Source organism: Cloeon dipterum, chromosome 2, assembly GCF_949628265.1.
Source record: "Cloeon dipterum chromosome 2, ieCloDipt1.1, whole genome shotgun sequence".
NCBI classification, from domain to species: domain Eukaryota; kingdom Metazoa; phylum Arthropoda; class Insecta; order Ephemeroptera; family Baetidae; genus Cloeon; species Cloeon dipterum.
Window position 1 is genome coordinate 29818777 of NC_088787.1, and position 25489 is coordinate 29844265.

Here is a 25489-nt window from a genome sequence, read left to right on the forward strand (position 1 = left end):
TAATTAGTTTGCTTCACAGTCATTTAATTTGAGCCTAATTGGAAAAGTTGATCAACAAATAAAAACAACGGATCCAATATCCAATTATCTATCAAAGCCGGAAAGACTCTCCATTTGTGCGCGTAAGTTAGTTTTTCTGTGCGCAATTTTTTACACGTATCTTTTGAGTTTTTATCGATGAGCAGAGAGCCAATAACGAACGAGCATCAATTCCCCATAAAACATTCAGTTTGCCTGTAGAGTTACAAATCAAATCTCTCGCAATAAATATTCGCCGCACACCTGAGGTTTGGTTTGACCGCGAGCACCGGCTAGCTAATTAATTAACTAATTCGACGTGCGGCGTCGAATATCTGCGGTGCGGCATCCAGTTTTTATGCGTTTCGCTCATCTCCGGCTGAAAGGAGTGGGAGCGAAAGACGCGCAGGCAATATCGGAACTCGACTTTGCGTTATTACATTTCCCCAGTTTGCTGCACTCTTGGTTTGATGTGCTTTCCTTTACACAATTTGCATCCGCGTTGCCGTTTCCTACCCGTGTGTGCAGAGTGTGCAGTGCTGTCAGGAAAAGTAATGAGAGCACTCGCGGCGAGCACAGCCACCGACGACCTTTCGCAGCAGGTGAAAGACAAATAAATCTGCGGCACGAAATGCGCATCATCCTCGCTCGTTGTTTTATTACGCGGCAAGCGAAAAAGGAAATTGAATTCAATTTTGATGAACGCTAAAAATTTCATTTCGCGCAGATCGTGGAAATTGGATCGCTTGGAAAAATGGCCGCGCTTGAAATATGTGTTTCTGCGGCTTCACTTTGTGATTCTGGGGAAAGCCTTTTATTTCGTTGGGCAGGGCGTACAAACTTTAGGATGGACGACTTTTTATTTACTTTCCACAAAAGTTGAACCAGATACGGGAAAAACGATTCCACTCTGGCAGGCGGGAATAAAGACTCTTTTTAAACTTTCAACAAAAATTTCAGCGGGGAGTCTGTAATTAAGCGGTAAATGACTTCAACAGGCCCGTTGTTTAATGCGATGCAGTTCATTAAGGCGTTAAATGAAAGGCTTGTGTTTCTCCTTTTACAGTGACGATGTGAATGGAACAAACTCAAGGCTTGGATTAACATTTATAATTGAATCAAGCGACGAATAATTACTTGAATTCTAAGAGCCGTTGCATTTTGCCGGCTAATAAATTTTTTTATTTGTTGCATTCCAAAAATAACGTGTACATTAAAGTCGCAATTTATCGATTCCGCTTGTAGAGCGACGAAATTCTGGGTATCCAACAAACGACTTGTGAATTATTTCTGCTAACGTGACTAACTTACAATCGAGAGCACACGTAGAAGAATTCTTGGCAGCATTTTGTCACTGTACGCTTGGCACAAGTTTATGTTCTGTGCCATCCTTCATTTTAAAAATGCGATGAACTGTTTCTAATTTTAACAGGATTTTTTCATTAGAGCTATATGCACCAAAATGCCTTTTAAGATGGGTTTTGTCGTCGATTTTTTTCAACAATGCCTTTTTGACAATTTTTTTTTTTAATTTTAAAGACATTTTTCACTCAAGATTGTTGAAATTTTGTATCCATGTTGACACCCAACAAAATTAAGTGTTTAGTTCCAACGTCAAAGGTGTCCTCTTAATTAATAAGCTCCATTTACATGCAGTAAAAAATTATAAATTTTTCAATAATTCCCTCTAAAGCTGAGTCTGTGTCTTCATATTTGTATTTTTACCTCTTTCTTTTCATGTAACCATTACAAAATGTTGGAAACTGAATGCAAGATAAAATTATAAACGATTTTCACCTGAATGTATTACCATGCTAAACGACAAATAAAATGAATTGAATTGAACTGAGTGTCCAAATTTTTAGTCCATTCTCACATAAGCTTTTAATGCAGAAGAGTCTGGATTTTTTCCTTCTAGCGATTTGCATCCTGCCAGAAATGCGAAGGTGTGGTGCATTAGTAAGAAGCGTAGGATCTGAGGTTGAGGTGCTCTAGGAAGTGAAAAAATAATATGCTTTTGCAATTATTGTAAGAAATAATTGTGTTTAAAGTACTATACTTTGGAAGATACAATTATTTGGTATGCCACTTCCCCCTCTCCATTGGTTTATAAAAGTTCTTACGCAATAAATTTCCGTGGGGGGTCCTAAAGACAAAAAAATAAACTCGGAAACAGCTTTAACGCCAAAACTAGAAAAGGAATGCAACTCTTTTGGACGTTAACGAGGGTGAAGCTCGTCTTAAAATACACGTCCCATTTTCAATATGAATTAAAGTTTCGTTGCGACAGGCAGAGAGAGGCATATAATTATATAGAAATTGACTTCGGCACCGCAATTAATTTTGCAAAGCGCCTGTGATCTGTCTGAGGGTCTAGTGGCTGCCCAAAGCAGAATGACCTCAACAAAGGGTCTGCTGCTTTCGAGTGCAGTGTGTCGGCCAAGCCGCGCGAAGGAACGAGGCGTGCGCGCGGGCCGCGGCGGCGCTGGTGCAGCCCCAGCGGCCCGGCGGCAGCGCGGCGGGCCCTTACCTTCTCACTGCGAGCGCCGATTGCGACCCAGAAGGACGGGACGGCGAGCATGCTGACGAGCCAGAGTGCGCTTTTGGGCCGCCGGCGGGCCGACTCGACGCTGCCCACCCCGGACAGTCGGTTGTCAGCGGCCTCCGATACTTCCACTGCAGAACACCTGGGCCTCCTCTGAAACAGACACGCCGCTCCGAACGCATTTTGAATCACAAGTGAGTAATGCCACAGGTGCTGGCGACGGGGTTTTTACTCGCCATAAATTTTGCCGTGAGGGTTTAATGCCTTTCGCCACGAACTGTGAAACAATAAGTTTCAAACGAATAGTTTGGACACATTTCAATGGAAATATTGAGGGAAATACAAAATTACAATTAAAATATGCAAAGTAGAACACAGAGGAGAAATTTTTAAGTTAACAATGACGAGGCAAAAAAATAAATTTAAGACATTTTAAAAAATCCAATCATAAAAAATAACTTAGTAAATTGGTGGCAGTTGAATGCAGATTAATTTTAACTCTAAATAACAGAAGGGATATTTGGTGTTAAATTGAGGAAAGCGAAAATGACTTTTTATGTATTTAGAATATTACCTCGCGCACCATATAAATTTTACAATTGAAAATCCTTAACTCTGATCAGATCCAAAAATGACTTGCTTAAATTCAAAGTCATTTTTTACCCATAATTTAGTGTAATAATCGACGGTGCCAAATTGACTTTTTCAAAATCTAATTTGCCTCTGCAATAACCAACATAGCTTATTTGCTAACACGGAGAAGAGATAATTACACACCGCAGGCCATTTTACCAATCGATTTTGCGGAAAAAAGCCGACACGTAGGATAATATTGACTTTCCAAAAATACTCGTGCATCAGAATGAGTGTGTTTGCCCATGTGCCTGCAATTATCGTCGGGCCTAATCAAACGTGGCATTATTGAAACGATGAGGAGGGAAATTTTACAGCACAGTTTGAGAACAGATATTGGCCATCCAGAAAATTAATTACTCCTTTCGTTTGGTCGATAAAAGAGCACTCAAAACACTCAAAAGGAGTTGCTTTGTCCGCATTCGCAAACAGGAAAGCACAATGATAATACACAGTGCACATAAAACGAGCTTCCTTTCCAGACAATGTGCAAAAGAGCTCCACTTTCGTAATAAAACGATGTTATTTTTGCCGCTCAACTTTTGACGCAATATTTTCGCCGAGGAAGTCGTAAAATGTAAACAACAATCTCATCGCCCGCCGTGGAGAGAATTTTGGACGACGCCTGCGGAAATCGTAATTATGCAACCGGCGCGACAGCGGTGACCGACGATTTGCATAGCACACGATTCCCAAGCGCACACACCAACCCTTTGAATCGCCCTCATGAATACTGCGTGTTTTGCTTTAAATTCGGAATGTTCGGCGAATATTGGCTCAGCGTGCATGGCAACTCAATTTCTTCCGTCGCAAAGAAAGTTGATAATTGAAAAAGAAAATTAGCTCGTGCAATGTTGAAAGTTTAATTTCGATCAAAAGGCAATATTGGGATTTCCTTGTGTTTGAATTTTCGGAGAACTGTCTACAGCCGAGGGAGTTGAGCGTAATTTGTTCCGGTGGGCCAGTGCCGCGTTCGGCTCGATACAGCGGCATTGGGCCGCGGGGAGTCTGCACGCCCGGCGTTAGGGCTCAAAGATGACTGAAATACAATCTAATTTACTGCCTCTCGAAATATTAAATAATAAAAGTAAAAGATATTTTATTTTGTAATCTCAAGGAATTTTTTTGTAAGAGGTGAATTTATTGGGGTCGTTAACTTTTCAACGATGCAAGCTAAGCTAAACCCCCCAGTTGGAAATTTTTAAATTTAATGTTTTTAATGAGCTATGAAGTTCCGGAGAAAAAAATCAGAGCAAGATTTAATATGGGAATTATTTTAAAATCAGACCTTGAGGACAGTTTGAAAGGTTTTTTTATTTGAAAGGTAGATTACTCGTAATTGAGGCAATGGCAAAATTAATTGTAACACTATTTGTCTAGACGAATTAAGCAAAGCGTAATTTCATACTTTCTCTGGTGACTCTATGGAAGTCTCCAGATTTTAATTTTTGGATGAGGAAATCGAAAACAGCTTGTCAATGACCAGACAAAATTGTAATTTAAAAGTTGGGGCCCGGAACAAAGCGTTTGAGAACGCAAAAAAGAACCTCATTGTGTCCAATCAAATATATATATATTTTTAATTAATTCGGAATAAGTTGGCAATATTTTCAATGTACCGTCAGATGATAAAATGTTGATATCATTTTGTTTTTGTCATTTAACCTGATGCACATCATGTCAGAAGAGACAAATCCAAATGAGATCACACTTTGTCAAAAGAATTTCTATGTCAGTGCTCCTCATGCTCTGGAAGAGAAGAAAAATAACATTTACATCTCTTGTGAGGATTTCTGGATAAATGTTTATTCCTTTTGAGCATGATTTATCATTACAGAGGAAATCGAAATCTTTTTAAACAATGATTGATTCAAATAGTCTTTTCATTGACGCCAAGCTATAATATCGGGCTTGTTGGAATCACGACTATCTTTATGGAGCAAAAAATGTCTGCACGCGGGGATAAAAAGTAGATTGACTGAAAGACCAGTCAGTCTGCTGGCGGAAACTATGCCGAGTCATCAAAGCGCCGTCGATTAATCGACGCGCCGGCGGATGCGCATTTTCGGAAGCAAAAAGGCCGATTGCGTCGACTGGCTGGCTTTTCTCTCTTTTCGCGCACACATACTCTCTCTCTCTCTCTCTCTCTCTCTCTCTCTCTCTCTCTCTCTCTCTCTCTCTCTCTCTCTCTCTCTCTCTCGCTCTCGCTCTCGCTCTCCGAGCGGCGAGACCGCGAGTGGATTTAACAGAGCGCGATTGCTTCGCCGACAATGGCGGGCGCTGGCGTTAATTGAATCCGCCGAGGCGAAATGTGCCCGCTGTTGTCGCTAAGGAACGTGCGCTCCGCTGCTCCTTCTCTCGCGAAGAGGCGCACAAATTATTGCCGAGCAGCGCGTGCGGCTGACGATTTGCTGCTAAATTTGCGTATACACTAAATGCACACGCTCGGGCGCAATCCGTCTGCCGAGTGCTTCGTTTGTCTGCACCGCGAGCCGAGTCGCTTTCAGGCGGCAACGACGGTATTATTATTGTGTACACGTGTGAGAATCTCGCACTTCGACTTCGCACCGCCCAGGAACAATGCCAACTCCCTCCCATATAAATGCAGAATCTTGGCGAAATCTTGCGCGTACCAAAACGCTGTGAAATTGTTCGGAAGCTACTAATGCCACTGTTTTACTCATGGTAATTTGGCACTCGGGCGATTCTCTAATTTGACAGGCCATAAATTCTCGCAACCCTGCACGTCCTTATGATTTTTTGTCACACGCATTGTTAGGGTAGGGTAGCTAAGATGGATTTATGGTTGATTATTTTCAGACGGTTCTGGACTCCATTTTGACTGTTCTTTAGGCAGTGTCTTACAAAATATAAAAAATTATTCCTGAAAATCTTCATTTCGTCACGTGTTTTCACTAAAAAAGGAGCTTTAAGCCCAATTAAGTGGATTTCATGGGGAAAATTGCGATTATTTTAGACGAAAATTAATTTGCTTGTGACTTTGTGTAATCACGTAGCTGTATTAGTTTGAAATTAGATTAATCTGTCGAATTTAAAAAAGTTAACTAATAGAAAATAAAACAATTGAAACTAGTCTATAAAGCATTCTAATGCACTGTATTAAATTGACTTGTAATGCTGAAAAGATTGAATAAAGCCTTAAAAAGCTGGCTCTAAAAATAAATTTTACAGAATTTGGGTAATGCACTCTCATTTTATTCCCAAAGTCATTACAAAATAACCTACAATTGAATCTCTTTTCTTAAACTTTAGCACCATAGATTATTTCAGATTAGCTCTGACGATGATGCAAATATCCTAAAAAAGCCATTCATCACTCAACAGTTTCCCTTTCACGTCAAAACATCCTTAGAGGCGGACGCAAATATCTCCTAAAATCTTTGTCGCACGTTTCACAGCTTTATCATCAATTCAGTTCACAAACTTTTGCATCAAACCTTTTCAATGATGGAAAATTTGCTTTGGTTTAAAATTAGAGAGTGATTCCAGTTTTGCGTACTGTTAATATTTCAACGCTTCCTGCTAAACTTTCCATTGACGTCAAGAAAAGTTGATTTTCATTTACCGAGGTTACCGTGGGAAAACAAGATTTTTTGAAATGTTTTTTCGCGAAAATTTACTTTTTGTGAGGTATTTTATGCTAGAATATTTGGCAAGTTGTTTAATTCGGGTTTCTTAAGATTGCAAATACTTGCAGGAGATCTTTATCATCGAACACTACTCGCAACAAGTAACAAACGTGATTAAAAAATAGGAAACTCAGGCCAATTTACGTCCCTTTTGTCGATCAATAATTATTTTCAACTTGAACCACGAGGCAAAGCGACCTTTGTTTGTTAAGTTTAATATATATTTCTTAAAAAATATCGTGTATAGAGAAAAAACGAAATTGAAAAAGTTACGTTGATTTGCAGCAACATTAATTAAGCGCCAGGCAAAAAAGTAACGTGCACCGGCTGGGGCAGACACTGCTCTGGCATTCTCAAAGCTGTGTTAATAATAATGCAGCAAAACAAATTTGCTCCTCCTGCCAAATGGATCGTCATGTTCCATAGAGCCGCGGCAAAAACGCGATAATCCGTTCGTTACACGTTTCTAATTAAGGGCAGCCGAGAACATTATTTTCAGCATCGCTGTTTCTGAATCTAATCTTTTTTTATCGCCGCAGTGAAAGCAAAACCAGTCAATTAATTACACGTGGACGAACCAGGCCAATGAATTGGGCCGAATCAAAAGCAAAACTACGCACACATTCTGTCTGTGTGTGTTTGTGTCTGCGCACGGCTCTCGAGCGTTTGTGGAGTTTGCAGAGCGTGAAACTTTCGTCTCTTCCCACCCGCTCGCACGATTTTGCTGCTTTGATGAAGTTCCCGCGGTACATAGCCGCAGACGGCGCAGGCGAAATCCGCTCGCTACTAAATTGGAGATTTAGCGCAACACGTACACATACAAATCGCTCCTTTCATGCATGCGACGCACGCACTTGGTCCAGATGCAGTTGGACCGATTTGTTTATTCAATTTGTTCTGCACGTGTGCGGTTTTTGACCGCGCTTTTCAATTAAATCCTTTCCGTGTATTGATTGAAATTCAGTGCACGTTTAAACTGATCAAAGGACACGATGCTGTGTAGCATACTATTCCGCTCGTTGAGTGGAATGATGGCATCGGTGTGCTTTAGTAATTTGTTTCATCAGGCTTTTCTGATGTCAGTTTTCTCCTCTCTAAAAAGCTCTTTTCGGCATTAATGCTGTTTGTTCGAAAAATGTAAAGTTTGCTGAGAAAAGTTTTACCACCACATTTCTTCTCGACGTAAATATTTGTGCGGGCGTAAGTGGATGCGGGATATTTGCAAATGCTGTTTTTTTCTTTTTTGTATAAATTTTCATCCATTGCTTAGTTTCATTCCTCAGCAACACCAATCAGAGCTAAGGAAAACACATTTTCAACTTTCGCATGTTAGTTACTTAGTTAATGCCGCAAATCGTGACATTATGAAGTAATTACTTTCAAAACTCATGACAAAATAAATCCACACAAATTTCACGGGACAAAAAATATCTAAAGTTTTAATAATAGACCTCGGTAGGGGGCAGGGACACGAAAATTAATTTCTGCTGACAGAGGTACGCCGCTCCACTAATGAGTCATTATTTTTCTTTCTGGTTCTGATCCCCCTTAATCAATATCTGATTTCACGCGTACCAGTAAATCACTCTTAATTAACGTTAATGTGTCCGCACCCCATTATCGGATGGCGTTAATTGAACTGCGTGCATGTCCTTCACACCCAATTGGAAATTACGCTTTTTGCCAACTCACCTCCATCGTTGGCTTGGTATTCGCAAGTCGCAACGCTGAAGCAGCGGAAAGAGAAAGACTTACTTCAGCATTTTATCCACTATTAATTTTAAATGAATAAAATTCCTCCGCTGTACCTTTTGTGTCAGACTCCCACCTACCCTCTTTGCAACCCGCTTACTTCTCAAGAAAATCCTAGAAACAGTTTGTTAATTGCAAGACGGAAGAAAACTGCATTGCCATCAAGAGTTGGCGATGACAAGATTTTTAACTTTGTTACCTCACGCGCCTTCAAGAAAATCATTTCCTCTCTTATATATTTTTTTCTCTTACTTGGAAGGTTTTCTCATGGTAATTAGGAGTAGGCGCTAAGTTCAACATAATGATGTTTGTTTTGGATACCGAAACAAAATATCGAGAAAATGGGGACCTGGAAATAAAATAAATGGGTACAAGAGAAGCACAAAAAATTCAGCATCCCTAAATCGCATTGTTCAAAAGTTCTTCTTCGCAGAATTTCATCACTCACAATCAGAAAATTCAATAGAGCCCGTACAAATTAGACGAAAATCACTTTTACCTCTGCGCAAGAGAGAAAGTTTTCTGGGAAAGGAAGAGCAAAATGCTCCTCGAAGGCTAATTAAAAGTGAAAAAGCGGCTTGCCATATGACGCCAAGTGAGCACAGGCAGAGTGAATTAGAGCAGCCTGGAAGCGAATTTCAAGAGCGTCGCTTCTGGTACTCTTTTTCCTCGTCACAGTCGTCACCCGAACATTCTACTTACGCGTTGCACTGGAATGTAATTAAAGACTGTTTTTTTTTTCGGAATAACCCGCCTGGAATAGCACGCGCGGCCTGTACAAACACACTAATCCAGCTGAGCGAGCAGAGGCGACGGCGCATTTTTTATTGACTCGACATGCCACTCGTCGCATAAATATTTGAAAATGCTGCGCTACAGGAGCTCTCTCACTCAATTTTGACAGAACAAACACATTACAAAACAGTCGGCACGGTGGGTGTTTCAGCAAAAACGCCAACCGGATCAAATTGTTTTAATGCAACGGGGCTTTTTGCGATATTCCCTGTGGTTTTCGATTTTGATTCCCGAACTTTTTGGCATAATATAATGCCATCGTTGAGCCTCATACAACATAAAAATAACACAAAAAAACTCAGATTGTGTGGGTGACATCCAGCGTATTTGGAGCTGGAGATTATATTTGTTTCTGTCAACTTTTTTACGATCGTTAGTATAGATGCCGATGAAGGTAGATGCAATCATGGTAGTCATAATTATCATTTGAAATTAGAAGCAGCGTTCTTGGTGAATAGTGGGCTGTTAATTTTTCCATTTACTACAGAAAAGACGAAACTAGTTTGAGTAGAACTGAAGAAACAGAAAAATAAACAGTTCTCAGTAAACCAAGGACGCTACTTTCAATGTCAACTAAAAATTGTGTTTTTGCGACTGAAATAAAAGCTTGACGGGAAAATAAAATCTTCATTTCTGTTTAGATTACTTTTGGGGGAAAAACATAATTTGACAGTGAGATTGAAGTGTGTCAACACGTTTCCTCGCGCAATAGGAAAAATAAGAACAGAACGAATTTAAAGATTAAATAAATCCAAAGATCTCTTGGATCATGAATGAATATTCGTCATCTACATTGCTTTTGTTGATGTAGATTATTCCAAAATTTTGATCTGCACAAGATTAGCATCATCTAATATCTAATATAATTAATTGGCTGATAAATGTGTTAGATTCGTTGGGTTTGTTGAAATCAGATATTACAAGTTCCCTCCCTCGCAAAACTTTTTTAATAAACTGGCGCCAAATAAGCCAGAATTGGGCTGGGTGTGTGCCTTGGAGCATATCACTCTCGCTCGCTCACCAAAGCAGATTAATCACCATTTCGATTTGATTTCAATCCTCGAAGGGTAAATATTTACTGCACACTCGCATTTCCCGGAAAATGCTGCGTTGCGGATCACAAACTCGACGCAACTACAGCGAATGAAATAGCATTGGGTGCTTAAATTTTTTCTTTTATCTGGATTTTCCAAGTTATCGACTTCCCATCAAAAAACCGAACGTAATTCAATGAGTGATTTTCACTGCCTCGAATGATCAGGAAGTAAATTCAAAACAGAGAAAGTACCTGCCAATCTTGCCATCATGTTTAATGAAAACGTGGCAGGGGAGGCGAGAGTACATTATTTAATGTTAAAATGGCTGTCAATCTATACCGAAAGGCAAATTGGACTACGTGAGCACCATAAATATAACTTAGCGCTGTGAAAAGCGAGGGAATTGGAATTTCCAATCTACCTAATTTCGCCAGTGTCCTTCCGCTCGCAGAGGAAAATCACGTTTTGTTTCAAAATTACATTTCAATCATAGTCGACAGCCCCTGTTTTGCTGTTGTTATACGCGAGTAACAGGATGATGCCGTGATTTTAGTAAGTAAACAACAACGCGTACAATGTTCCATTAGATTTTTGATGAGCTGAATCAGCTTTGCTCTCCACTCCAACGCACGCGGGAAAAGCATACATGCAGTTAGTCGATTTAGTTTAAAATAACCTTTTTAGCGGTACTGCAACGCCACTCTGACCCGTGCATATCCATAGTCAGGATGATACAAAACAAAATACGAATAAAATCAGTGAAATATGGTGGGAAATTGATACAACAACATTTGACAAATTAAAAAATTCCTGTAATTATTAAAACACAGATTTTGGGATGGATTTTCCGAAACCGATTATGAGACTGGATTTGAGAACAGATTCCCGGTACTTCGACCCTTACCAAAAGAGATACAAAATACATTCTGCGTTTTCTCGTTTACACAATCACATTTTGAATTGGCGTGTTACCAGAGAGTTTCGTTAAGTAGTAGTTTAGGTACAATTTTTTTGTGTTTCATCTTAGCTAAAAAAATAATAATAATATTGATGCAGCGTCCGCAAATATTTTCCTGCTAAATCTAGAGAATAACTGAAAAACTGTTTGATATTTTCTGATTAATTATTTAAAAATGATATTTTTCAGGGAGAATAGCAGTAAGCAACAGGAATCGTAGCTTTTCAAATTTGATTCATTAAACAAATTAGGAAAAAATTAACAGGATACAAAATTGCGCTTGACTTCTAAGACAGCGCTAAGCCGTTACAGGCTGATTGCAACAAAACTATATTGAAATGGTGTACACACACTTTATTTTGAGGCAAACCAAACTTTGATAGATTACTCTGTGCACTGTGAACACTTCATACCGAGGTTTGCTGTGTGCTACGTGCACGCATGAGTGATTGCAGTGCTTGTTGAAAACGAGGTTAAGTTACTGTCAAGAAGGTTGCCGTCAATGGGGAGAAAATAATAGTCGAAGTGTTGCGTGAATGAGGGTAGTGTGCTTGATGTGAAAGGGAATCTAACTAACAGTATGCGAAGGCATCAATTTCAGAGAATGGAGTTCCCGAGTGCCACCGAAGCAGATTTTGCGAGAAAGGCGGAAGGTCGCAGCGCAAAAAATTCAATAAACGCTGAAAGGGTTGCTGCGTGTTTGCCGGAGTTTGAGAGAGAGAGAGAGAGCAGATAAAGCAGGATTTTGACCGTGCCGGGTACTCTTATTTATTGTCTTGATGCGGCGCTGGCGGGAAATTCGGGGTGTGTGTTGCATGGCCAAATATTTGCTCTGATACGGCTCAAACAACTGCGACGGCAAATAAACGCGCACCTTGCTCTCCCATCTGATGCGGGAGTGTTTGTTCTGTGTTTGGCCGGCCCGTCCGTCCGTCCGTCCCCCATCCTCGTCCTCCCGTCGTCGAGGAGAAAATAATCGGCCCGTTCTTTGTGGCTGACGAGGCAACGAGTCGCCAGCGAGAATTGACGCGGCCGAAACCCATCAATCTTGGCGCCGACTGACACCTCTTCAAACTCACCCGACCCACGCTGCTGCTCGCACAATATGCTAATTTCGGAGGATCGCTCAATGGAAATAGTAGTCGGCTCAATGGAAGAAGCGATTTAAATTTAGAGCCGCCTCCGTTTATTTGATTGCATGGAGCGGGAAAGCGAGGTAGTCTCAGTGGATGGAAATAGAGTGGCTCAATAGTTAAAGTCGAGATTCAGTTTGAATTTTTCCTTCCTTGATCACCAAACATTTAGCCGCAATCAGTGAAAATTGGTTTCCGTAACACTGCGGACAGTTGAAATATTTAATACGGCACAAATATTTTAAATATCATCACTTCACTCAATCTTGCACTTCAGATAGGGTGAGTTTTTTCCACCAGATCTGGGAAAATGGGATAAATTAATTTGTTTGCAAATAAAAAGCTCTCCCCGGCATTCACGAGAGATAATATCACACAAAAATCGAGAAATCAAATCAAATTTCATCCGTTTGAAAAAATAATGAATAGTGCTACAGTTCCAATCGTCTCCAAAATGGATTTAGTAAAAATCGAAATTGCGTTATTATTATTTTTGTTTATGCTCTTGTCAAATAAAATAAATACATTGAATTAAAAGGTTCATGAATGAAAATTCAAAATGTTAAAAATTAAATTTACCTTTCCGATATTGTTTCCTTTCATTTTTTTTTCAAAACAGGGAATGTCCAGAGAAAAGATAATTCTATCTTAAAAGAAAAAATTTTAAATTTTATGCCTGGCCGGTGACTTATCTTTTACGGGTTAAAACTCCATTCAGATTGGCAAGATGGTTTTTTCCTATTTCATATAACATAAATTGTATATGATTTGTGTATTGAATCATAATTTATAACTAGAAAGTTAGAAACCAGGTGTAAAGTACTTCTAAACTATCTCGTTGATAAATTTACAGGACAGAAAACAGGACAGACAATAAATTTAAACAGAAAGGTAGTTCTTTGAGTGGACTTGGATCTCCGCCATAATAAAAGAGCAATCATTCAAACACAGATTTCAACACTTATTTATCGAACATGATAGCACTCTGCTCGAAAGCTTTGCTACATGGAGTTTAACACTACGTATAAAATGACGAGAGGTGTCATTAAAATCGCTTTTAAATCTCATCCACACTGCTTTTTCTACCTGTGCAAAAAATGAGAGTAATCATTCAACATTTAAAAACTAAAACATTATTTATATTATCTTCTGATACTAAACATATCGAGATCGCGTTAGTGCGTTTAAAAGAAAATGAAATTTTAATTTAACGAATGGCTGAACTCTGCGTGGATATTAATTCAGAATGGTTGGCTTATTGTGACAATGCTGACAGGAAAAATATCAATATCACGCTATCGCACTGTACAGCGGCTGTTTCGACCCTTCAGGCCTCATCAGCAGTTCTTATTTTACCTCAAATACAAATTCATAACCACAGTATTGAGAATTCTGAATCAGCGATCATCGAAACGTTTTGTGAAAATGATAATATTGCAAATATTCTTCTTTCTATAGAGGATCTCCAGAAAAAAAACGCTGCTGAAAGTAGCTCTTCCATTCAGATGAACATAATCTTTGCTAGATATTGGAAAATATCTGATCACTATGATTTTAATTTGCCTTTATTTCATCAAATATTATCATTTGTTTGTTTATTAAGTTCATACACACCAAATAATGAGACAATTTCACGTGATAATATAATACACTCAATGTAACAAACCGGATTGCGTGATATAGCCAGTGTAATTGATATTTAACCCAACATGACAAGGGCGTGTGCAAGTGTGCAAGAGGTGAGAGCGATTGTTTCGATTGAGAAGCAAATTTATCTTGCGTGCGTGTTTCTGGCAGGTCGGCGTGGCGCTGGCAGGCCTGCGAACCCTGCAGGGTGATTCATAGTGCGTCCACTCCTCAAATTGAGAGAGTATTAACTCATCAACCACCCGCCTTGAACCAAATGCGATTTTGAGTTGCATGAAAGCAGGTTGTGTTGTCGCACGCGTGCCGCAAGCCCTAATCCTTGTTGCCAGGACAAAGGCACGATCGACAACAAATCATATTCGACACTCTTCATCCTTTGCGGATCGACGTCATAGACGGGCTATAACAGTAGCATCCATGCAAACCCGTATTTTATTTAAAATAAAATCATATAAAATATGGATTTGATGTAAGCTAGATTATGTGGAAAAATTGTTTCCACGAAAGGTGGGATTAGTTTGCATTTTTTCTTAAGTTTTGGTTTACCCTTTTTTCTTAAATTTTTTACCCTTTTTTTCTCTCTTGTGGAAACAATCACGTGTTATTTTTTAAACATTCTATTTGCCTTTTTAGAAAATTTTCCCAAATATTTGGCAGAAAGAATATTTTTAAATGTCAAAAATGTATTTTGAACAAATTCAGGTTGTTGTTTTTCTCTGTAATTTTCTTCAGAAAAATAATAGTTCTGCAGCAATGTATAAAACAAGAATTTAATTACCTCCGTGATCCAGGAATCTGCAAAAATGCTTTCCCTTCGGAATACATGAAAAGTTCAGCAGCAGGCAAGCGCTCAAGAGCAGGAGGTGCCATTCACTTTTGAATATTCATTCGTGGAAAATACGCGTTTCAATGCTCACTTTCTGGAACAGAAACTTGATTCAAAATGTTAATGGCGTACACACAGCAGGAAGATTGATAAAAGCATTCGTTGGGAAGCTTTTCGTGTTTCAGCATTTACAAGTACTCTCTGCTGCTCCACAACAAGAGCTTTGAGCATTTGGGGATTTTCTGGATTGTAGATTTTGAACTGGATATGAACAGAAATAAAATGAGCGTAAATAATAATAATAATCCAAACGGCGACCGGCAGACGAGATCGTGCATCCAACAACTTTTCCGCGAGCCCAACTCTGATTTATGAAGAGCCTAATTAAACTTGATGCAATTTTCTGCGAGCGGCTCATTCTTTCCGCGCGGGTGGGCACCGAAAATAATTGGCTTGCTCTGCCTCTGAGAAAAACGCACTGAACCCTTTTCTACGAAAATTCAAGTTGGCGTTTTTTGCATTCATTTTGCTGCAATATGACCGGCGTCTGGCCAAATTTTGTTGATAGCTGTTTGGAAAAGCTGCTTAAATGCCTTACTGCACAGGAAACAACCCTTGACGTGGAGTTGTCGCTCTAGTTGGCAGGAATATGAGAAAACCGCACAGGTATGTGAGGGAGGAAGCCGCAAATTACGAATTCCGCCGCACCAGCAATTAATTTTATACCCCGCACATGAATTTTTCACGGGGAAGAGGCTGCCGCGCGCGCGTTAATGCATTAAAACGAACTGGGACGGTGGATTCGAAATTGTGTGCGCGTCTCGTAATTCACCTGAAATACCGGCCTGCCTGCATTCAAAACATATTTGATGCACGCTGCTCCAATTAACGAGCTTTTCCAGCCACAAATGCCGTTAAAATATCTAGTTTTATGACTAAAAACACGAGCGAGCACTCGTTATGCGCCGTAAAAAATGCAAATTCACTCTTGTGTGAGCTTGCTACGTTCACATATTGTTAGAGCCCAAGAATTCAATATTATGCGGTTCCAGGAGAGGAGCACTTCCACTTCCCATCATTAACACAAAGTGGATATTTCATAAATATTCATCACACCTCACAAAATTCAATTTTACCAAAGCACAAACAACCACGTGGATCACCTGAGGCAGTGTGCGAGATTGTTTGCTCTTCTATATCTGCGCACATCTAATTTAAGGATGTTCAATATTAATTTATTCTCTGCGTGGTAAATTTTTAATTGCATTTCCTTCCAAATTGGAAAATGGCAAAACGTTATTTGACATTTTTGTTTTAAGATAATTTAATTTGTTAATATTAAAAATTTCTCTGGTAAATCAAAATAAAAACTTTCTGTTGCACAATTTCATAAATCTGTATTAATATAGAAGGAAAAACGGAGTCGTAAATAGACTGAATGTCTGCAGGTCTGGAGACAATCTTAATCGTAACAAATATGCTCAAAAATATAATCTTTAAACCTCCAGGGATTGCATAAAAATCAGTCAATACCAATCAAGATGCTGGAAAGACAGAAAAATTAATATTTTTTCAAATAATTTTCGCGCTTGCTGAAGTTCAAGTTTTGGGCTCACTTCGGCTTTGTCCTCCAGGGCAGGGTCTTAGTTACTTGTTGTCCTGAAGTGACGCCCTTCCTCACATGATTCCCATTTGTAATTGACTCGTGATAAACATTTATGTATTTTTGACAAAGTGTGATAGTAATTTTTTTTAATTTTAATTCACTGAGTACATTGTGAGTTGCGTTTGGATTAACTGTCTTGGTGAATTCTTTTGCATTCTCTCTATAATTTTTAAACCGTTTGGTTTGCAGCCTGGAGTAGTTTGATGATGTTTTAGGGACCAAATTTTGATTATTAACAAAATGCTTTTACTACAGTTAGTGATGACGTAAAATGAAAGAAGCAACATCAAAATATTTAGAAAGCAATAATTTATCATGTACCTTGTTGTTTAAACCGAGCTTTAGGCGCTGCATAAAGTATATCTGAAACATCAAATAATAATTCATCTTTATGTTTATATGAAGCCATTTTACCAGTAATAAATATACTTTATGCAGGCCATCCGCCAATGCTTGCTTTGTTCTTGCTTTCTGAATGGATGCCCGCGAGGAAATAATAACGCGCCGGACGCCTACCTTCATTTGTTACACAGTTTGAGAGGTCTCATTCTAAGAGGAAACTCAGTCGGTGAGCAAGGCCCGGTCTTTGGATTTTCCTGTTCAAATACGTGCGTAGAAACAAGGCCGTCTCTTTTGCTCGGCAGGACGGAAGAGAAAGGAAACGCACCTCGCACGCGTCCATTCAAGCCGCACGCCTAGAAACCTGTGTTGGGGCGAGTGCGGCCGGGCCGGCGGGAATCGGAAGTGCGGCCACCGTTTCAATTATTCACTTGCGAACGCGCACCGCTGGCCGAAATAGCATTTTCCGCCGCTATTCTCCTCTGCTCAGATCAAACCGCCCATTTGCATCTGAACCCTGTACTATGCGGCGATTGCTTTCTCTGCGCCCGCAACAAAAGGGAGAAAGCTCTATGGGCGTGGAATTAGCAGATGAAAGCTCGCATTTGCTTAGCGTTGGGCATTTCCACTCACGTTCCTCACATCCTTCGCCTGCGAATCCTTATCTCCATCTCGCATAATATGAGCGAGGATAAATAAGAACACGGCACGACCGCAAACACAACCAAGGTTGCCATCCTCAATCGGAAAGTGTAAACAAAAGAAAATAATGCGCGCCTTTTTGCGCCAACCAACCCGTGAATAAATGGTAATCGCCTGGCAATATCGTCGGTGGTGACATGCACTCCAGGCTAGAAATGACGCGAGGAAATAAAGTCAGGAAATATTTTTGCCTTTGAACTCGCATAGCTCCGGGAAAAGCATTGCCAACACTGAAAAAAATGGAGAATGTGCAGTCTGATATTTTGAACACTCTCATCACGCAAAAAATCCATTTGGAGCTTGGATAGCCTATCCCTCTCATTTACGCGTGACTTGATTCACGAGAAAAATCATTAATCGATTTTGTTTTGGAGTGGTTCATCTCATTTGCCTGCATGAAGTAAGCTTGTGTTCTAATTGGTAGAATAAGATTGTTAGCAGAGGCTTGCCTTACCATTAAAGTCATTTCTTAATTAAATCATCTCATTATGAGAAGCCCTTCAGAATGCTTGATCTTGTTTGCAGATGAAATAAAGAGTAAAGTAGCTTCCTTTCTTTGCTAATCTCTAAGCCATTGAAAATATCAAATACTTTTTCTCGAAAAGAGCAAAGTTTATTTTGGTAATAAAAAAAAACTAAATAATGCATGTTCTTATTAGCTAAAACCCTAATTATGCTCTCTCAACTGCGAACCTTTATAGAAAGTTCGTTAGTTAATGAAAATTTAAAAAGGACTGTGTATTTAATATTTTTATCTAGGAAAGAATTAAATTTTTTATGTTACATTTTTGGCGCAAATGGCTGGTCTTACACGGGTTTCTTTCCTTAAAAATTCGTATTTTAGGCTTAAAATCCCATATTTCTAAAATGAAACAACCGTAAGTATTTAGTTTTTAATTCAATGAGCTCCATTTTCTTCAGTATAATTGCGCCAGAGCAGCAAAATTAAAATAAATAAATATGAATTTTAAAGACGGTGACAGCCTTCCTAAAAATGGGCTATTTTTCAATAAAACTAGGTAACTTGAAATTATATTTAATTAATTTTGGAACAAATGATATTTTTATTTGATTGCAGCATTGTGTTTCTAATTGTAAGACCCAACCTTCAGGAAGGGTAAAATCTCCCAGTTGGTTACCATAATCGTCCAAAGATGCGTGGAACATTGTGGCCAGTAGGATGAACAAAGCTCACAGTCTCACACGATTATCTCCTCATGAATATTGGATCGTCACACTGTGTCCAGGCCCGCAAGGATTTATTTATTTATTTATTTACGCGTCCGCTTGCTCTTTTACTTCCCAGAGGGATGAGTTTCTCACACCCAACCGCTGTTCGAAAGAGAATACTTAGGTTGCACTCTGCGAAAAGCGGATTATTCGAGCCGGAAAACAAAAGCCTTTTTTTCTAATTGCACTGCGGTGGCTAATTAAGCAGAAAATTTTGCGCTCCACTGGTGATGGCGAACCTCCAAGAAGAGGGGATTATGTACAATGAAACTCGTCTTTTGGGTGTTTTCCCACTTGGAATTGCTAGCGCGCTGAAGTGGAATAATGCGATACGACAACCGCCACGGGGCTCCACTTTTTTCTGCATATTGCTGGATGTATCACGAAACAGTCATTGTGACCAATTAAAAATGCCGTCTGCTAACGCGACTGTGTACCGCAGTGAGAACGCGCGTTTTTTGCCTAAAACCACTCAGTCCAAATTGGGACGACGCCTAAATTTTTGCTTCTTTTTGCTCAATGCGGTTACATTTGAGGTGTAATAATGGCATTTTCACAAATTGCTGTTTTATTCCCCGAGTAGGAATCGGCGCAACTATAGTTTAATATTAAGTCTAAAAGTAAATGGAGGAGTTTTTATTGGTGTTACTCTTTTCCCGTAAGCATTATTCCGTTTGCTCTCTTTTTAAATGTTTTGAGGGAACTTCGTTAAGCTAGATAAAATTACGACTGTTTGCAAATAAGTTTTTTCTTTTGTACAGAATTCTATATTTTAGTAGTTTCTACTGCACTGAAAAAAGGGTACAGTCAAAGCTTCATCATTCTTTAGCCAAATCATCCTGGTGGTGGAAAAATTTCGCTTAGTTCCTTGGTCTAATATGTTAAAACTGCAGTAAATTTTAAATTTTCTAAATATAAGCACGTGAAAGAAAAACAATTTCCTACTGGAGCAAAGAACATGCGAAGATGAAATAAATTATCGATATTTTTAGCTCATTAAAGTTGTTTTAATTTTGTTAAATACACTCTTTCTTAGACGAGCCTCCTCATGCGAATTAAATTAAATTTTAAGGAATTTTGTGTTTAACTCCGACGCAAGATTAAATAAATTTGACTTGATGATCATGAGACTGCATTTACAAAAGATTAAATATGGGTCCTTCCATTTTTTGTGTTCTGGAATTTTGTGTTGCTAATTATTTCAAAAACTCAAAATAACGCCATCGAGATTTTTTTCACACACCAAAGAAGATGTGATGGGCTTTATACCACGAGAAAATGGGAAAAAACGGGGCTGCTTCATCGTGTAATTCATTTTTTAACTTTAATTAAAAATTATGTTAATTGAATTACTTTGTTGTAAATTAAAAAGGTGTGGAGGTAGTTAAAAATTTTTGATCAAAGCTTGCATAGAACCGGAGTGATGAACGGTTTTTTTTTTGTTTACGGGGAAATTCAAATTACATACGAAAAAAGAATGGAAGGCCGCATATATGAATTGAATTAACTGTTATTTGGTGAGGTGTACAGGAATTTGGCAGCGTCGCGTGGTGATTAATTAACACCATGTTTTTGGGGCGACGCGAAATTCTGTTTGATACACCTTAGGGACACCGCCAACCAATTCACACGATGATTACATTTTTTATCAAAGGGATGGCTTCCCACCTTTTCCGTATCACCGCTTTCCAAGATCGAATCAAATATTTGATCAAAAAGCAAATTTGCACCATTACGCGTACACACAAGCAGAAAATTAAAGCATCCTAAAATTTTTGAAATATCATGATACTTTCTGCACATCAATGAAGATGATGTATACATGGGAAAGTTGATTACTCGCCATATAAAAAGAAGAAAGGTATACAAATGTGCCAGCCTATGCGGGTCCAAAATCAGCTCATAGAGTTTTACGTGTGCTGCGTTTACTTTAATCACTCAACCAGAGCAACACGAACGACCTTTTAATGGTCACAAAAGGCAGAATTAAGCTGCACAAGTTGCGAGGGTGCTTATCTGACCAACTGTCAGAGCGAATCGCAGGCCAAAATGATTTACAGGCTCGTTCGCACCGTGTGCACGCCGCTCGAACGAGGTACAAACACACGCGAGTCGAAAGCCGTGCGCACATTAATTAAAAAGGCTTGCAGGTTAAATTCAGCTGCGCTAGGACTTTGGCGTACATTCATTAAAAGGACTGAATTTATTTACAAATATTCGCTTCGTACCGCTGACATTTTACAAAATCCGGCATGAATGCGCGCGGTCCGCGAAATCCGCGGGGACCTTATTTATAAATTAAACAATTCTATACGCGGACAAATTAATCGTTCCTCCAATTCAATAGGTCGTCCCAGCGGCCCCTGCCTGCATTCCAGTCATTCTGCAACCAATTCATAAATCCGTCCTTTGAGTGCGCGCAGCGCAATTCCCCTGCGCGCGCTGGAATTTCCGTCTCCACCAGAAATTGCCTTCCGTGCTGCGCGGAAAGACCAGCGAGAGGTTGCTACTGCTGCTCCGGTTATCTGGATGTATGGTTTAGAGAGACAGCGACCAGTCCCCAGCGACTCCAATTAATCTTTATTAGAGGGCCAAACCTCAATTTCCCACATACACACGCTGCGTTTTTTTCTCCGTCGAGAAAAAACGAGACACTTTACTGGCGTCTTCATGAGATACAGACGAGAATTTTTTGGACACGTCAAGACACTTTGAGTGGATTAAAACACTCGTAAAAAAGGAGCAAAAGAGGTCATTTAGATCTTGTGTCAATCTGGAAGCTAGCGGATTTCTTCTGGAAGCGGCGATAAAACGGTCAAAGCTGAAAGGTCGGTGCAGAGGCAGAGCTTATGGGTCGCGTCATTTAAAAAGACGTAGAGCGAAAAAACGGAATGTCAATCAATCACTAGTATGAGACGTAGCAATACATGCATACATATATTTAATGTACGCTACTTTGCATGAATAAATATAGGTCAAAACGCAGCTAACGTTAGAGACCTTATTTTTATCTGAATATTGGCCGCATTTTCTTTTCTAAAATTCTATATTTAATTTATTTTTTACTTGGCTGGACAATACGAATCAGTTGAATTTAAAAAAATCTATGCACCGGTCTACGTTGCTACGGTAAAAGGTCAACGCAATTTTCTCACAATCTGCACGAAATATCTCAAATCGTAGATTAATTGGCGACGTGGAATGAGAGTTGCGTGCTTATTCCACAACACTAGGTGCTACTACCTTGAAAGGAGTGAATGCAGGACTCGGTTATTATCACGAAAATGTTTTTAAAAGTCCAGTTAAAGCGTCACGTTCAGCGCGAATATACTCGTGTTAGCCTGTATTTCACTTTAGGAGTGCAAGTTTAAGCGGCATTCGATAAAGCTGTTTGCTCTGGTGAGCAATAAACATTTCAGGAACCAATGCACGATATTTCTTATGCATTTACCATGTTGATGTGTTTGCAAGCACTAGAGAGGCACGTCCAAAAAATGATAAATAGGGCCGCAGCGAATACTTTGAATTGCCTTTTTGCTGACGAGAGCGGCAATTTCCATATTTCACCGGCTTTTAATGCCAACAGGCCGCATTGGCAGTCGGAAGCCAAAACAGATGGAGGAGACACGAGCATATGTGTTGTAAATACATTGCGTGTATCATTTCGTGGCCGCTTGTTGTCAAAGCGCGGCGAGGCCGGCGAGGCAGGATCAGCTCTCTGGAATTGCGCATCGATCGCTCGGCGCGAGCCTCGCTTTGATCTCTTCACAAAAAGCGAGCACGTAGCGTGGCAGAAACTTTGCAAAAATCTCGACGAAAGTCCACTGTCAGCGCCAAGAAAAGAATTGGCTCCGAAAGGAGCAACTTTTGCACCGCAAACTCATCATACATAAAGAGCATATATTCGCTTTAAAAGAGACGACTTTTATTCAGATGCTTATGGACCAACTTGTCTCAATTTAACAAATACATATAATATTATATGAAGTCTGATATGTAGGTCAGAGTTAGAGAGACGGAACTATTTTCTGTAAGCGAATTTCCCGCAGCCGGGATTTAGTTGCGCCTGAAAGACGTCGGGTCGGCGGCAAGTCGGAGAGCATAGCGATCAATCAGCTGACGTGAATAATTATGCAAAGAGCCCAACTCATTGATATGCACCCCGCAGTGGAATTAATTGTGTGCACAGCCGACAAGTCGCTGTTGCTTCGGCGGTGCCCGTTAAAAGAATATATTCGCTCGGCAAACACCATTTCAAATCCTCTCGGCAGGAGAAATACCGAAATTTGTTTACCCTTTTCGCTCTGAGGTAAAAATAGACTGTTGTTTTCCCGGAACAAGGAATTGATTCTGATACCGCAGATGTGGTTTGCGATTTATTTCGATCGAGTGAATGGTATGAGAGCGGAAGCAATACGCAAAATTAACCAAGTGCTGGTGACAAAAACTTGTTACAAAGTTTAACCTCTCCAACTAAGAGGAAGTAAGATTTGTAATTCGAGTTGCAGATTATGCTTGGTTCTAAAAATTAAATAGCAGCGTGGAGTTATTTCAATAGAGTTGTGAACTTCCAATCCACGCTAGCCTAGTTTGCAGACTGCATTGAAAAGCAGTTTGTCTTAATTGAAAAAAGTTTATTTTTTCTTTGGGAGGAAATTCTTGTAAATTTACTCTACCCCGTTTATTTTCCCCCTAACTAAAGAAACCAATCTTGCATGTTGCAGGCATGGAAGAAAACCTCAACGACACGATGGGTGAGGCGAGCGCCTCGACGGCTGCGACGCCGATGTCGGCGCCGGAAGGCGGGTGCTCGGCCAACGTGAGCGGCCTGGTGTTCCACCGGTCGACAATGTTGGGCGGCGTGGAGCTGGCGGTACCCGAGCTGGAGGCGGTGTTCACGCTGCTGGTGCTGGGTGCCATCATCGTGCTTACCATCGTGGGCAACGTGCTGGTCATCCTGAGCGTGTTCACGCACAAACCGCTGCGAATCGTGCAGAACTTCTTCATCGTGTCGCTGGCGGTGGCCGACCTGACGGTGGCGGTGCTCGTGCTGCCGCTGAACGTGGCGTACTCGCTGCTGGGCCGCTGGCACCTCGGCATCACCGTGTGCAAGATGTGGCTGACGTCAGACGTGCTGTGCTGCACGGCCAGCATCCTCAACCTGTGCGCCATCGCGCTCGATCGCTACTGGGCCATCACCGACCCGATCAACTACGCGTGCAAGCGCACGCTGCGTCGAGTGCTGGTCATGATCGGCGGCGTGTGGCTCATGTCGTTGCTCATCAGCTCGCCACCGCTGGCCGGCTGGAACGACTGGCCGCACCCCAACGAGTTCAACTCGTCCACGCCGTGTCAGCTGACCTCGGAGAAGGGCTACGTCATTTACTCGTCGCTCGGCTCCTTCTTCATCCCGCTGCTCATCATGACGCTCGTCTACGCCGAGATCTTCGTGGCGACGCGGCGCCGCCTGCGCGAGCGGGCCAACGCGTCCAAGCTGAACGCCGTGCTGTCGTCGCACCCGGCGGCGGCGGCGGTGACGCCGCAGCTGCCCAAGGACGCGCCGGCACCGCCCGTGCCCGCCAAAGATCCCGAGTCGAGCGGCGAGAACCAGGCCAACGGCGAGCGGCGCAAGCGGCGCCGCCGGAAGCGCGGTTCCGTCGAGCGGGCGCGGCGCTCCAACACGGCCGCCTCGTCCACCGACGACATCTCGGCCATCGGCGTCGACGGCGACTCGGGCGTGGTGCCGATCGTGGCGCCGGCGGTGGCGCCGCCCACGCGCAAGAACACGGTGCACCAGTTCGTGGAGGAGCGGCAGCGCATCTCACTGTCCAAGGAGCGCCGCGCCGCACGCACTCTCGGCATCATCATGGGAGTGTTCGTCGTGTGCTGGCTGCCCTTCTTCCTCATGTACGTCATCTTGCCGTTTTGCACCTCGTGCTGCCCCAGCGACAAGCTCATCAGCTTCGTCACCTGGCTCGGCTACCTCAACTCGGCGCTCAACCCCATCATCTACACCATCTTCAACCTCGACTTCCGCAGGGCGTTTAAAAAGCTGCTGCGGCTCAAGTCTCTCAAGTGTTGATTCCCGTTCCGTTCCGCCCCGAAAGACTGCTGGTGCGACGAAGCACGTGCTCAACGGCGGCCGACCCGCTCCGAACCCCTGAGCCTCTTTGGAGCGGGCTGGCCGCGTCTCTTGCTCCAATCGACACTTGTTGGCTCTCGTCGTCGACCGGATCCAGTGCGGACAGAGACGCAAACTAATCGAATTTGAACAATCGCATGTAGACTATGTTTGCCGTTCGAATTTATTCTCGTTGCCAACTTTCTTTCGTTCAAGGACGTGTGTGTTACTCATGGCTGTTGCATAGACCGACGAATTAAAGTTACTTATTGTCCCCTGAACTCGAGTTTTTATTTTTTTTCCAGTCCTGCTACACTCGGATGGAATCATCAAGTGCGAGTTCCACTCGGAGATAACGGCGCAAAACTTTTCTAATAAAGCACGAGCAAGCGGAGGATATAGCAAGTTTCTGCTAAGCGCAACTTGATTAAAGCGCT

General features: G+C 41.2%; 1 protein-coding gene across 1 annotated transcript; it reads left to right on the forward strand.

Annotated features, from left to right (window-relative positions):
- Positions 1-2537: 2537 nt before the first annotated feature.
- On the forward strand, positions 2538-25333 carry Oct-TyrR (Octopamine-Tyramine receptor). Its single transcript, XM_065479905.1, has 2 exons — positions 2538-2757; positions 23656-25333. Exon 2 carries the CDS (start codon positions 23658-23660, stop codon positions 25011-25013), a length of 1356 nt encoding a protein of 451 aa, XP_065335977.1. The 5' UTR covers positions 2538-2757; positions 23656-23657; the 3' UTR covers positions 25014-25333.
- Positions 25334-25489: the final 156 nt, after the last annotated feature.